Source organism: Aspergillus undulatus (genome assembly GCF_047715775.1).
Source record: "Aspergillus undulatus strain CBS 261.88 unplaced genomic scaffold BDV17scaffold_3, whole genome shotgun sequence".
In the NCBI taxonomy this organism is placed as follows: Eukaryota; Fungi; Ascomycota; class Eurotiomycetes; order Eurotiales; family Aspergillaceae; genus Aspergillus; species Aspergillus undulatus.
Genome location: NW_027396607.1, coordinates 917,630 through 928,259, shown reverse-complemented (window position 1 = coordinate 928,259; position 10,630 = coordinate 917,630). Strand labels below are relative to the sequence as shown.

Sequence of the window (10,630 nt, the reverse complement as noted above, 5' to 3'; positions counted from 1 at the left end):
GCGCTTGAGTGATGCTCCAGGAAATAGATTCCCTGAGGACGGCTTCAATAGCGGATTTTGCTCTTGAGACAAGTGTTGCCGTTTAGATGGTGGGCCGTCAGAATGTTCGCGGCGACGCTTGAGTGATTCTGCAGAAAACAGATTCCCTGAGGACAGCCTTGTTAGCAGACTATCATATTAGGACAAGATTTGCCGCTTGAATAGATTACCAGAATCTTGAGAGTAATTGAGTGGTACCCCGGAAAGGCCATCTTCATAAACGCGCCTGAACGGGCTACCAAAGAGAGATTCCTCTTGGGTAGCCAGCGGCTCTGTATCACTTGAGGTCTCCGTAGGTGATCGGGGATACGATTGGGAGTTCAATTCGCGCCTCAGGGGGTTACCAAAAAAAGTCTGACCTGAATAGCCGAAGGGTTCTGGTGATTGGGGGTTCGAGTCCGAGTAGGCATGCGATTTGGAGTGGAATTGGATTTGCGATTGAAGATATGATTCGGCCTGTGACTGGAGGTTGGAGTCTAAGAAGCAATCAGTAAATATTTCCGCTTAGGATATTAACAAGCTACGCAGACCTCTGTCTGATAGTTTCGTCAGTGTACGAATAGCAACATCTGAAAGATTATAACAATGCTGGCTCTCAAGTTCCCAGAAGGTCAGGCCATGTTTCTTCATGCAGTAATCGAAGAGGACGTCAATTAACCCTTTCTCAAGACCCCCCGTAGGTAGTTTTTCAAGCCCTGAGTTAAGGGCTTGAAGACGACGGAGATCAAATTCTTCCATGGGAAATGATGGTAACCAGTATAAAGGGTATAATATACGCTGAAAGATCACAATACTTCAATGCCAGAAGCGCCCAAGGAGAGTGGAAAGGGTAGGTATTTATTTTAGATGTCAACAGCTGCTAGGGCCATGGTTTTCAGAAGCCACAATTTGTTAATAGCCATGATCAACCGGCAAGCCATGATTCCTGGCGACCATTCAATTCTGCTTAGATTATGAGGCTTAGTAGAACAATCGCGTGCTCGCAAGCTCGTCGTGCCTAGCATACGCAAGGGATCGAAAAAGGGTCAATTGGAGGTGCCGCTACGGTTATGAAGCGGGCCCATACCGAAGACCTTAGCGCCCCAACTAGTTAAGTAATAGGATACAGGACAGAACAGACAGCAGAAAGAATATATTTCTAATTAATCGTCAATCACAATGCACTCATCTCCAGGAAGCCAGGTCCATTGGCGGTAATTAGGGATAGGACCCTTCCTCTTCGATCTCCTCAACCCGGGACCCTGTTCATTCCTCGGTGTCTTTCCTGAGATTGCAGTCTTAGATCGTTGCCTTGTCTTTCGGGCTTTGGACTTCCTAGAGACACCTTTTCCACTCGAAGACTGTGCTAATAGGGTCTTCAGGAACTTGTTCTCCGCTTTAAGAGAAAACAATTCAGTCATTCCTAAGGTATTTCCAATAAATATTAGAATAAATCTATCCCATTAAATCATTAAAGGCATAGCATACCATAAGCCAACTGTTCTTTATCGCTCAAGGGTAGAAGTATAGAGCCCTCCTCGAAAGTACCTAGACCTGTATCAAGACATAACAGATTCCAAGGATGCTGCGAATCATTCGATGTAGTCATGTCTAGAGGCGTGGGCTCTACAATAGACGAGACCTCGAGTGAGGATGAGGGGCTGCTGTTTGGGAACGAAGTTGGACCTGCATCAAGATCCTGATTCGACATCACTGAGAAACCTTTGTCCCGATCTTCAGGCATATGAGGGCTCTCGCAGTCAACCCACCGGTCTCCCGGGCTATCCATGGCATCGTCAAAGAAGCTGGTGAATGCAGGCATATGAGGGCTCTCGCGGTCAACCCACTGGTCTCCCAGGCTATCCATGGCATCGTCAAAGAAGCTGGTGAATTCAGGCATATGAGGGCTCTCGCAGTCAACCCACTGGTCGCCCAGGCTATCCATGGCATCGTCAACAAAGCTGGTGAATTCAGTCATAGTGGAATAAAAGTGATGGTGAGAAGAATGCGTCTTGGTCGTATACATTGGAGGTAGCAGTATGCTACTTATACCTGAGTGCAAGGCAGACTCATAGCCCATGAGATCTAATTTTATGCCGGCCATCACGCCTTGACCGAATGACTGGCCCACGAAGCACAGTGTGCGGTATCAGGATGATACGAGAACCAATCATGTTATCACCGTCAGTTCTATATTTATGCTTTCTTCATGTATTAGTAAAACTACTGGCTCAGGAAGCACTGTACAAGATAATGGTGTGATTAGCGTGTCTCCGTGCGAGAAATGATAGGGTTGCCGTCCCTTTTGCCTGAAGCCTGCGGATAGGATAATACGAGACCCAGTCATTCACTCAGTGGCTTCTGGAACGCTGTCGATGGGGTGGCTGGACTTAGACTGTCAAGTGCCTATACGGTGCGATTGACTGCTTCTCTTGTACAGCGGCTTGACTCCCAAGGCTGACTGCAGTGTCCCCGGCTGGCGCTTCCCTCTCAGTCATACCAGTCATACCAGCTGGACTGTGTTAATAATAGTATTTCTGAATTCACCGTCCCCCCATTTAAGTACTGCGAAGAGATGGCGTAAGAAGTCCATAGATCCGTCTTTCAGAGTTGTTCTCCAAGCTCCCACGCATGCCATACAAAAATCTTCATTGGACGTCCGGAAGTGGAGCCATAATTCGTGGATCGGCCCCTCAGTAGTCACAGAGAAAGCCAGCTTTGGCTTGAATTCTTGCTCAAGCTGATTGCCTATTCCAATGCCCTCTTGACTTTCTTGATTCAGATCTGACATGCTTTTAAGAATCTGGAGTGCGGTTGAGCCACTGACTGCGGCCTGATTTTGCGCCTGGTAAAGATTCCCTCCAGTTGCAGCGGCCTTGGCCTCAACAATCAAAAAGGGAAATCGAAGGCCCAGTGGGGTGATGTGCGGATCACTGATAAGACTGGAGGTATCTTGCAAATCAAACAGAAAGCTTCTCGCAGCATTGAGACCTTTTTTAGGCTCCAAAGCAATTATTATGCTTTCATCCGACAGACCAACACATATATCTGGACGCGGATCCTTTAACTTGAATACAGGGATAGTTGGTAACGGAAACCGCAATTCAGGGGTTTCAGATGGTTGAGTAGAGGGATGTTGTATAGTTTCATGCAGCTGGCTCCGTTTCCGCGGGATATTAGGTTGAGGATTATGTATTGGAGGCTTTATATCTCCGCGCCAGTCTTCATGCGACATTAGCATGTGAATGTCTGAGTTCAAGACAATAGCAGGGAAATGACAGCATACCTCGATTACGCACGATTTCAAGCCCTTTGAACCTCAACTCGTCAATGGCCATATGCAAGGCTTCCGTCCATTCAGCCTCCCCTGATGGTTTCCTGACAAGTTTCTTAGACTTGCTCCACAGCTTTTCTGAAATAGTCCGTAATTCAGAATTATCACTTATCAAGTCATAAAAGACCTTTTCGTTTAGATAAGTACCGATGTCTGTAGGCACCTCATCATCCACAAATATATTTGCGCGTCTAAGATGGCCACTCCGATAGTGTGCATCGCTAATTCTGGACGGGCTGCTGGACCGAGTTCGATGAGAGGATCGAGTAGAGGGTGGAGGAAGTATTGGGATGTCTGACAAGGTGCTGCTTCCCTCTAGAGCCATCTCAAACCGCGCAAAAGGGGAGAGACGCGGGGTTTCCTTGTTATGCTCCTTGAGAGCATCAAACGTGAGAGACGTGTTGTGATAGGTCTTTCGTTGCTTCACTGGTAAATCCAAAGAGGAGCAAGAATGCGACCGCTTCATAATAGCAAATTCGTGACTTCAGGCTGATAGGAGACCATATTGTTGGCTAGCGTTTAAGAAGACCGCAAAGTTCCCCCGGAGCATCGTGCGAGGTGCCGGGGCATACTGCCATCAGATACCGCCTGCCTTAGCGGTCTCAAGCGCGCTTCGTCATTATTTAGAAAGCCACAAGTTAGTTAGCCATGATTTTCCCCGACCATTATCATGGGATCTCGGCGTAAATGGGACAGCAGACCTTGGACACCTAGCCCCGGCTGGAAGTAAGCCAGGTTGGCTTGCGGTTTGTTGATCGGCAACAGGACTGGATCGCGATCCACAGATCATGATCTCAACTGGACCCCTGTCCAGGGCTTGTAGTCCGACAATCTTGAGCATTCAATCAGGATCCCGTGCCTAGAGTCATATAATTGTGAAATTCAGTCTGTAGACAGTGGCCTGAGAGCCCTGTTGGCCTCCTGTCTTGTATAGAATATAAAAATTTATAGATTAAGGTCTATGTATACATGTCCCTTGACAAGGCAATAAAGCTCAGAGGCTTGCTGTGATCTCAATGAATAGATTGCATCAAAGTATGGCTTTAGAGCTGCTGACTACTGTCCCATCCAGTTATAGGTCGGTAAGGGTTATTCATCTGTTGATCTTAGGTTGACGGTGATCATGAAGGCGGCTCCTTTATCTCAATAGTATTAGAACCATCCCCAACGCCTGCAGTAAAACATTTTTGTGGCGCCACCACTCTACCACCTTTATCAGTAAACATTGCCCCTCTCTCTTTGGACTGCTCTTTAGCCCAAGACGTGACGTGATCATAATCAAGGGGTAATTTCTTCAGAATGAATAATTTACTGTTGCTATTCCGAACTAAAAACGCAAACTCGTTGATTTTCAGCCTCTTACTTGGGTGTTCCTCATCTTCTGAGTGGCGTCTTTTCCCGGTTGTTGTTCCCGGATTATTTTCCTGCTGTGTAGACACATCAGGCTGCCTAGACGGTTGAGCTAATTTATCAAAAGCTTGTACAAAGTCAACTGTTGTAACAGGTCGCTTTTGACGCCAGTTGTCTTCTTCTGCTTCTTGATAATTTTCCTCACCTTCTCCTCCTTCCTCTCCTTCGTCTTCTTGGTCAATAGCCTGCCGAGTAGATATAATAGGCGGTAGAGGTGGTTGAGAGTATGACTGACCAGAGGTCTTTGTTGATTCCAAGTCATCAAACGCTTGTGGAAAGTCAAGTTGAGTGACTGGACGTTTTTGACGCTGCTCTTCTTTTTGACGCTGCTCTTCTTTTTGGCGCTGCTCTTCTTTTTGTCGCTGCTCTTCTTTTTGGCGCTGCTCTTCTTTTTGGCGCTGCTCTTCTTTTCGACGCTGCTCTTCTTTTTGGCGCTGCTCTTCTTTTCGACGCTCCTCTCTCTGGCGCTGCTCTTTTTGCAGACGCTCTTCTCGCAGGCGTTCTTCTCGCAGGCGTTCTTCTCGCAGGTGTTCTTCTCGCAGGTGTTCTTCTTCTTGCCGACGTTCTCTCTGCCTCTCAGCTTCAACGGATCTTTCGATAGCGTCTGGCATTTCAACTTCCTCGGTATCTGAAACAAAAAGAGGAGAGGTAGCCCGTTGGTGCATGTCACGATTTTTATTGATACCGAGCAGCAGCCCCCTGGCTTTGCCTAAGAATGTAAAATATATACACTGCCTCACGAAGAACGTGGTCACCTTTCCACAAGATGGACTTTTGGCATGAAGTTGATCGATAAATAGAACAGGCCGATCAAGCTTTTGAGCCTTCCTGTGTGGGAACCCACGGCGAGCATTCAATTTTGTCTCCTCACTCAGAGTTAACCTCTGAGGCGGTGGATTACCTGGTGCCGCTTGGTCAAAAGACTCGACAATGCGGTCCACAAGGGACTCAAAGACGTCGTTGCTGTATTGATATTGGTCCGGCGGTCTGGCCTGGAGAAGAGCAGATTTTGCGATCTGTCGATCGGGAGACAGCTTCAGAAGCCCCTGGATCTCATCAGAGTCAAAGCCCAACCTCCTTGCAAGAACGGCCATACGATGTAAGAGCGATTCATTTGGTTTTTGGGAGTCTGGCTTTGCAATAACATCGTCACTTTCTGGTTCCTTCGTCATCTCTGAATAGTGGCGCATGGAGAAGATCCATAACTGCTCGTATGCAAGCTCGGCACCGTCTTTGGGGGAAGCATAAATTTTCCGGAAGTCAGTTTCTGAAGTCTGAATTAGAAATCCCTCAGAGGACAGCTTGAAGCTGTTCAACATGGCTGTTCGAATAGTGCAGTGGTATTTGCTAAAGGATACTAAGCGTTTCATGCATTTGGCGCATGCCGCAAGGTATCGCATGTTCTGAAAGAAGGTGTATAGCGATGGAATAATTATTTCTCTCTCTTTGAGTATATCCCATACTTCGTCACGCTCTTGCTTGGTCAAATTTGGGAAGACCTGGCCGCTAGATATCCATCCATGAACAAGATCTTTGTCTTCGTCTGAAACTCCTGGGGCGCGAAGTTGCAGGCGTTCGATTGTACCAGGGTCAATCCTCAACATTTTCTCGCCGTCATTCTGTACCAGTGATGACCAAAATGCCTTTAACTGAGCCAGGGCATTTATTACCTCCTATTTATCATGAGAACCCCAAATATAATTCTGGGACGGACCATACCTCGTCAGCAGACGCTGCAAAGACCCAAGGCAGAGACCCGAACATCATTCCCTGATCCAGAATTGCAGGAATCGCTAGAAATCCGTCAAATGCAGCTCTCATAGCTTTATTCAAAGACAGGCTTTGGAACCGCCTGGCTTTGTTGCCAGAGAGCCGTGCCATCCACATCTCTTCGAACTCAGCGTTGGCCTCATGCTGGTACTGGCGCACCTTGCAGTAAATCTCACCGTCACTGGGGGTTCTCTCATTTGCATACTCATCCACAAGTGCGGCCTGAAGGCTCGGGCTGACATCTGTAGGCAGTAAGTTGGTCTGCAAGGATTAGTGTGCATAGGGCCTGCGTACCATCAAGATATAGGTCAACCAGCCACCAACGATCGGTCACTGGGAGAAGTTTTGCTGCTGCCCGAAGCCGGTGCTGGCCATGTAGGCATTTCACCTGCCCAGCGGCAAACTGCAGTGTCTTATAACCAGAAGAGTTGCTTCCAAACTGTTCCTCGTGGCCCGCAGTGCGGAGAGCAGTTTCCAGGTGCTGCCGACACACCACAGCTGTGACCCGATTTCCAATATCTAACCGTCGACAAGTCTCTGTATGGAAAATACTGCATAGCCGCTTCACGTTTTTCTCATTCAATTTCCGGCAGGATGGATGAGGAGAGATCTGATCCAGGTCAATCTTGAATGCTCCTTGATACAGTTTCTTGCGTTCCGCAGCCAGCTCAGATTCTGCATCGCTAGACATATTGTGATCTGTACGAAAACCACTGATTTTGCTAATTTGAAGTTTGCGTAGCGGTAAAAAGGTCGGTCCCTGGGTGATTTGCGTTCAAGAGCCACACCTTTGCAAAACCGTGGCCGCTTGCAGGAAACCGTGGCTGGCACCTCCAGATATCCACTAGAACAACATATTTACAACCCCTTTCCGATCCATTTGGCCACCATGCTCTTCCGACCCCCCGCTCCCTGGACTTTTTGTTTGATAATGCCTGTTGGGAAATTGGTGACAGGGTCCTTGAAAAGCTTGTGCCTCCCCCAGCTGCGTCAGGGATTGCTATTGCGCGACAATGAATCTCCATGGGACACCTTCCGAAAGGTCTTCACTTGTGAACTTGCGGGCACAGTAATTATTGCAGTTCACCGGTCGCGCCCATCCCGTGTGGTGGCCATTCGGCAGTATGCTGCCGAGGATTCTGATAGAATGCTGCATCTCTTCAGGAACATACAGCATGGGAATATTCTTATGGTGAAAGAATGTTATCGAACCAAGGGCGCCTTATATGCTCACATGAATGATTACCCGCTCACGCTAGAGCATGTTGTCTGGTGCGGCAATATATATCCTACACATCAGCAGTTATCCTTGATCCTTGGGCAGGTAAGACTCCTACTCCGGTGATGCCAGCTGTGGCTGACGGGATGAAGGTTCTTGACGGCCTTCAATACCTAAGCTCCGCCGGATTTGAACATAGATCACTAAGCTGTTCCAATATTCTTCTTGATCTGGTTGGGAATATAAGAATCGGTATGAGATTTGTACATTGGACGGCTGCGCTGCTGACAACCCACCAGGTGCTTTGGAATTTTGCGTAGAACAATCTTCGGAGAACTCCCAGTCTGAAATGATCAAAGCGTTAGCAACAATGACCATGATACTGATGCAAAAGAATGAAAAGGATGATAGGGAAGGTAGCAACCCCGTACTAGGAGTTGAAGATACCGATCGCTGGCCGCTTGATTCTCCTGCCTTTCAATTCCTGCTAGCGACTTCTTCGGTCAGTTCGATAGATGAGTTGAGGCAGCATGCTTTTATTCTTCACCGTCCACCGAGGGGCGAGTTGGTTGACTTAGTTCGCTTTGCGTTAATCGCGGCGAGGATATCTTATATATAATGTATTGATCTGCTATTACAAGTATACAACTGATCGTTCGTGTCAAATACAAGGAGCGTATGATACTATGTAGGCTGAAAGTCCACCTCGTGCATCTTGACTCGGCCACTCATGTACTGGCAGACAATTGGTCTTAACGTGTCCCTCAACTCATTGGATCCAGAAACTAGATGCCGTTAGCCTAACGCAAGCAAGCATGTAACAACCAAACATACCTAGAACCAGGAGTTTCCCCTTCTCTTCTTCAGTGTCAGTGACTCGTTTAATAAAATCCCCCGAATGCTCCTCTGACATTATTTTTTCGTAATCGGGCCTCCCTGCGTACAGTTTCACCCTGTTGTGCTCACTCATGTCCACCACATGCTTGTTAGACTCGGAGGTCACATACGAAGATATTTCAACGATCTATCAACACAGTCAAATGCATGATTTCCTGGCAGGAAAAAGTGGGACCAACATATCCTTGTTTGGCATTTTTTCTAGATTTCTCAGATTCCTCGTCTGCCGAAAGCACGTCGTTCATTAGTAAGTCGTCGAGCCACGGCTGAGCAACCACGGAAAGTTCTGTTTGGAGGTTAGTTTGACCTCAAAGAACCGAAATACGCATACCTTTATCATTTAATTCCCAGACAAAGTGTATGCGGCGAACACGGGAGGTACACGTGTTATACCCGTGCAGAGCCTGCTTTAAATATGGAATCACTCCCGCGATACCGAACCCGCTGGCTACTGCGAATACGCTCTCATACTGGTCAACAGGCTCACTAGAACCATGTGGGCCAATTACGAAAGTGGTGAATGAGGCCTGGCCCTCATCAGCAGCTCGTCCATGTAATGCTCCGGTCAGACCGTGACGCGCCTGCACCAGGAGCTCTAAGGTCTGTTGCTTGCCCGGTGACCAAGACGTCACCATGAAAGGATGTGTCTGCATCCACGCGAAGAGACTCGCTGTCGGCATCCAAAGTTTCACGTACTGGCCTGCTTTTACCTTCAGTGGCCGCGAGAGCTTGACGCGGATGGACATTGGCGACCCATTTTCGTTCATGGCAAGGGTCCCTTGTTGGGCCTTTGTAGTCTCCACCACGGCACGGCAACTTGCCCGAGGTAATAGGAAGCCGTTGTGGTAAAGGAAATATATGGACTGCGATATCGAAGTCAGCAAGAGAATACCCAATGGCACATAAATATAGATTCGCGGAATAATATTTTCGCTAGGCAGATGTCGCCATAGAAAATAGACACAGGTCACGGCAAGGGCCCGGTGAGTGAACAGAAACAGATCATATGAAAGTCGACGAAACAAAGGAAAAGCTAAAAGCAAAAGGGTGAACATAGAAACAGCAGTCTAAAGTCGTCAGTATAAGCCTCGGAGACACTTGGCGAAGAGCATACAATAAATGGAAAAAGGTCGCCCTTGTCCGCCAGTGTCAAGTTCGGCCTCTGAGAAAGACATAAGGCAATATGGACAGCGGCGAGCAGCCCCACCATCCAACCTATTGCCCAGTGAGTCCGATGGCAAGTTCGTAATTGGACCGCAAGCAGATCCGCTTGAATGTCTAAGTACGGGACATGTATAAGAAATGCCATGTTGATAACAGCAAGGGTTCCCGTTCGACGACCAGCTTCCGCTGTTGAAGAAAGTTTGAAGAGGGTGGAAAATATGTTGACAGCGACATAGATAATAAAGAGCCCGATCCCTCCCCAAGTCCACGGGCCAATCATATGACGACGTTTGAGGACATAAGGATATGTGACATGCTTGGAAACGAAGCCCGTAAAACCACGGGCCTCACTTAAGAAGAGACCGAGGAGGCGAAAGAAGAAAACCCCGATGAACATGCCGCCAGCGGCAATAGCTAGAATAGAAAGTTGATCCATGATCGCCTGGGAGAAATATCAGAGGCCGTAGAAAGCCCAGACAGTTAAGTTAAATTAGAGGCACGGTTTTTGGGGTGAAACTGTGGTTAATGCTTATATACGACCACGCTATCCATGGCAATTCTCGGATTTTTTACGAATTGTTTTGAGCAGGAAGAAGTCTATTTCATTTGGGCTATAATCTGCGATTGCGCCCGGGATCTACTCGCATAGATCAGTATAGTAGGAAAATAGGTCAAAGTCCGCTTCTCTGGCGGAGAGACCAGGGAATACTGGCGTTATTCTGCCACTTGAAAAAGCTTTGTACATTTCATTGTCAGGCTTGTCCGAGATTTTTGGCTCCTCGAAGGAAGCTTGCTCGAGATTAGATAGCAGACTCTGT

At 47.7% G+C, this 10,630-nt stretch overlaps 5 protein-coding genes across 5 annotated transcripts; 1 reads left to right on the top strand and 4 right to left on the bottom strand.

The window, feature by feature from the left end:
* Positions 1-1,181: 1,181 nt before the first annotated feature.
* Positions 1,182-1,996, bottom strand: BDV17DRAFT_287172 (uncharacterized protein; the record flags this gene model as incomplete). Its single annotated transcript, XM_073761104.1, has 2 exons — positions 1,182-1,441; positions 1,507-1,996. 2 exons carry the CDS (start codon positions 1,994-1,996, stop codon positions 1,182-1,184), a joined length of 750 nt encoding a protein of 249 aa, XP_073620355.1.
* A 325-nt stretch (positions 1,997-2,321) lies between these two features.
* BDV17DRAFT_111299 (uncharacterized protein) lies at positions 2,322-3,870 on the bottom strand. Its single transcript, XM_073753854.1, has 2 exons — positions 3,305-3,870; positions 2,322-3,240 (listed from the first exon to the last, which is right to left on the bottom strand). Exons 1-2 carry the CDS (start codon positions 3,816-3,818, stop codon positions 2,522-2,524), a joined length of 1,233 nt encoding a protein of 410 aa, XP_073620354.1. The 5' UTR covers positions 3,819-3,870; the 3' UTR covers positions 2,322-2,521.
* Positions 3,871-4,042: 172 nt separating this feature from the next.
* On the bottom strand, positions 4,043-7,306 carry BDV17DRAFT_298969 (uncharacterized protein). Its single transcript, XM_073763801.1, has 3 exons — positions 6,921-7,306; positions 6,482-6,793; positions 4,043-6,435 (listed from the first exon to the last, which is right to left on the bottom strand). The coding sequence occupies exons 1-3, from the start codon at positions 7,221-7,223 to the stop codon at positions 4,474-4,476; spliced, it is 2,577 nt and encodes an 858-aa protein (XP_073620353.1). The 5' UTR covers positions 7,224-7,306; the 3' UTR covers positions 4,043-4,473.
* A 157-nt stretch (positions 7,307-7,463) lies between these two features.
* Positions 7,464-8,370, top strand: BDV17DRAFT_279189 (uncharacterized protein; the record flags this gene model as incomplete). Its single annotated transcript, XM_073759668.1, has 3 exons — positions 7,464-7,856; positions 7,904-8,003; positions 8,051-8,370. 3 exons carry the CDS (start codon positions 7,464-7,466, stop codon positions 8,368-8,370), a joined length of 813 nt encoding a protein of 270 aa, XP_073620352.1.
* Positions 8,371-8,435: 65 nt separating this feature from the next.
* Positions 8,436-9,858, bottom strand: BDV17DRAFT_279188 (ferric reductase family protein; the record flags this gene model as incomplete). Its single annotated transcript, XM_073759667.1, has 5 exons — positions 8,436-8,536; positions 8,586-8,775; positions 8,828-8,934; positions 8,980-9,715; positions 9,763-9,858. 5 exons carry the CDS (start codon positions 9,856-9,858, stop codon positions 8,436-8,438), a joined length of 1,230 nt encoding a protein of 409 aa, XP_073620351.1.
* Between the last annotated feature and the right edge of the window lie 772 nt (positions 9,859-10,630).

Coding starts and splice junctions, on each gene's coding strand:
- BDV17DRAFT_111299 (XM_073753854.1), bottom strand. CDS start 3,818: ATGAAGCGGTCGCATTCTTGCTCCTCTTTGGATTTACCAGTGAAGCAA. Junction 3,241..3,304: donor TGAAATCGTGCGTAATCGAG/GTATGCTGTCAT, acceptor TGTCGCATGAAG/ACTGGCGCGGAGATATAAAG.
- BDV17DRAFT_298969 (XM_073763801.1), bottom strand. CDS start 7,223: ATGTCTAGCGATGCAGAATCTGAGCTGGCTGCGGAACGCAAGAAACTG. Junction 6,794..6,920: donor TGCAGTTTGCCGCTGGGCAG/GTGAAATGCCTA, acceptor TAATCCTTGCAG/ACCAACTTACTGCCTACAGA. Junction 6,436..6,481: donor TTGCAGCGTCTGCTGACGAG/GTATGGTCCGTC, acceptor CATGATAAATAG/GAGGTAATAAATGCCCTGGC.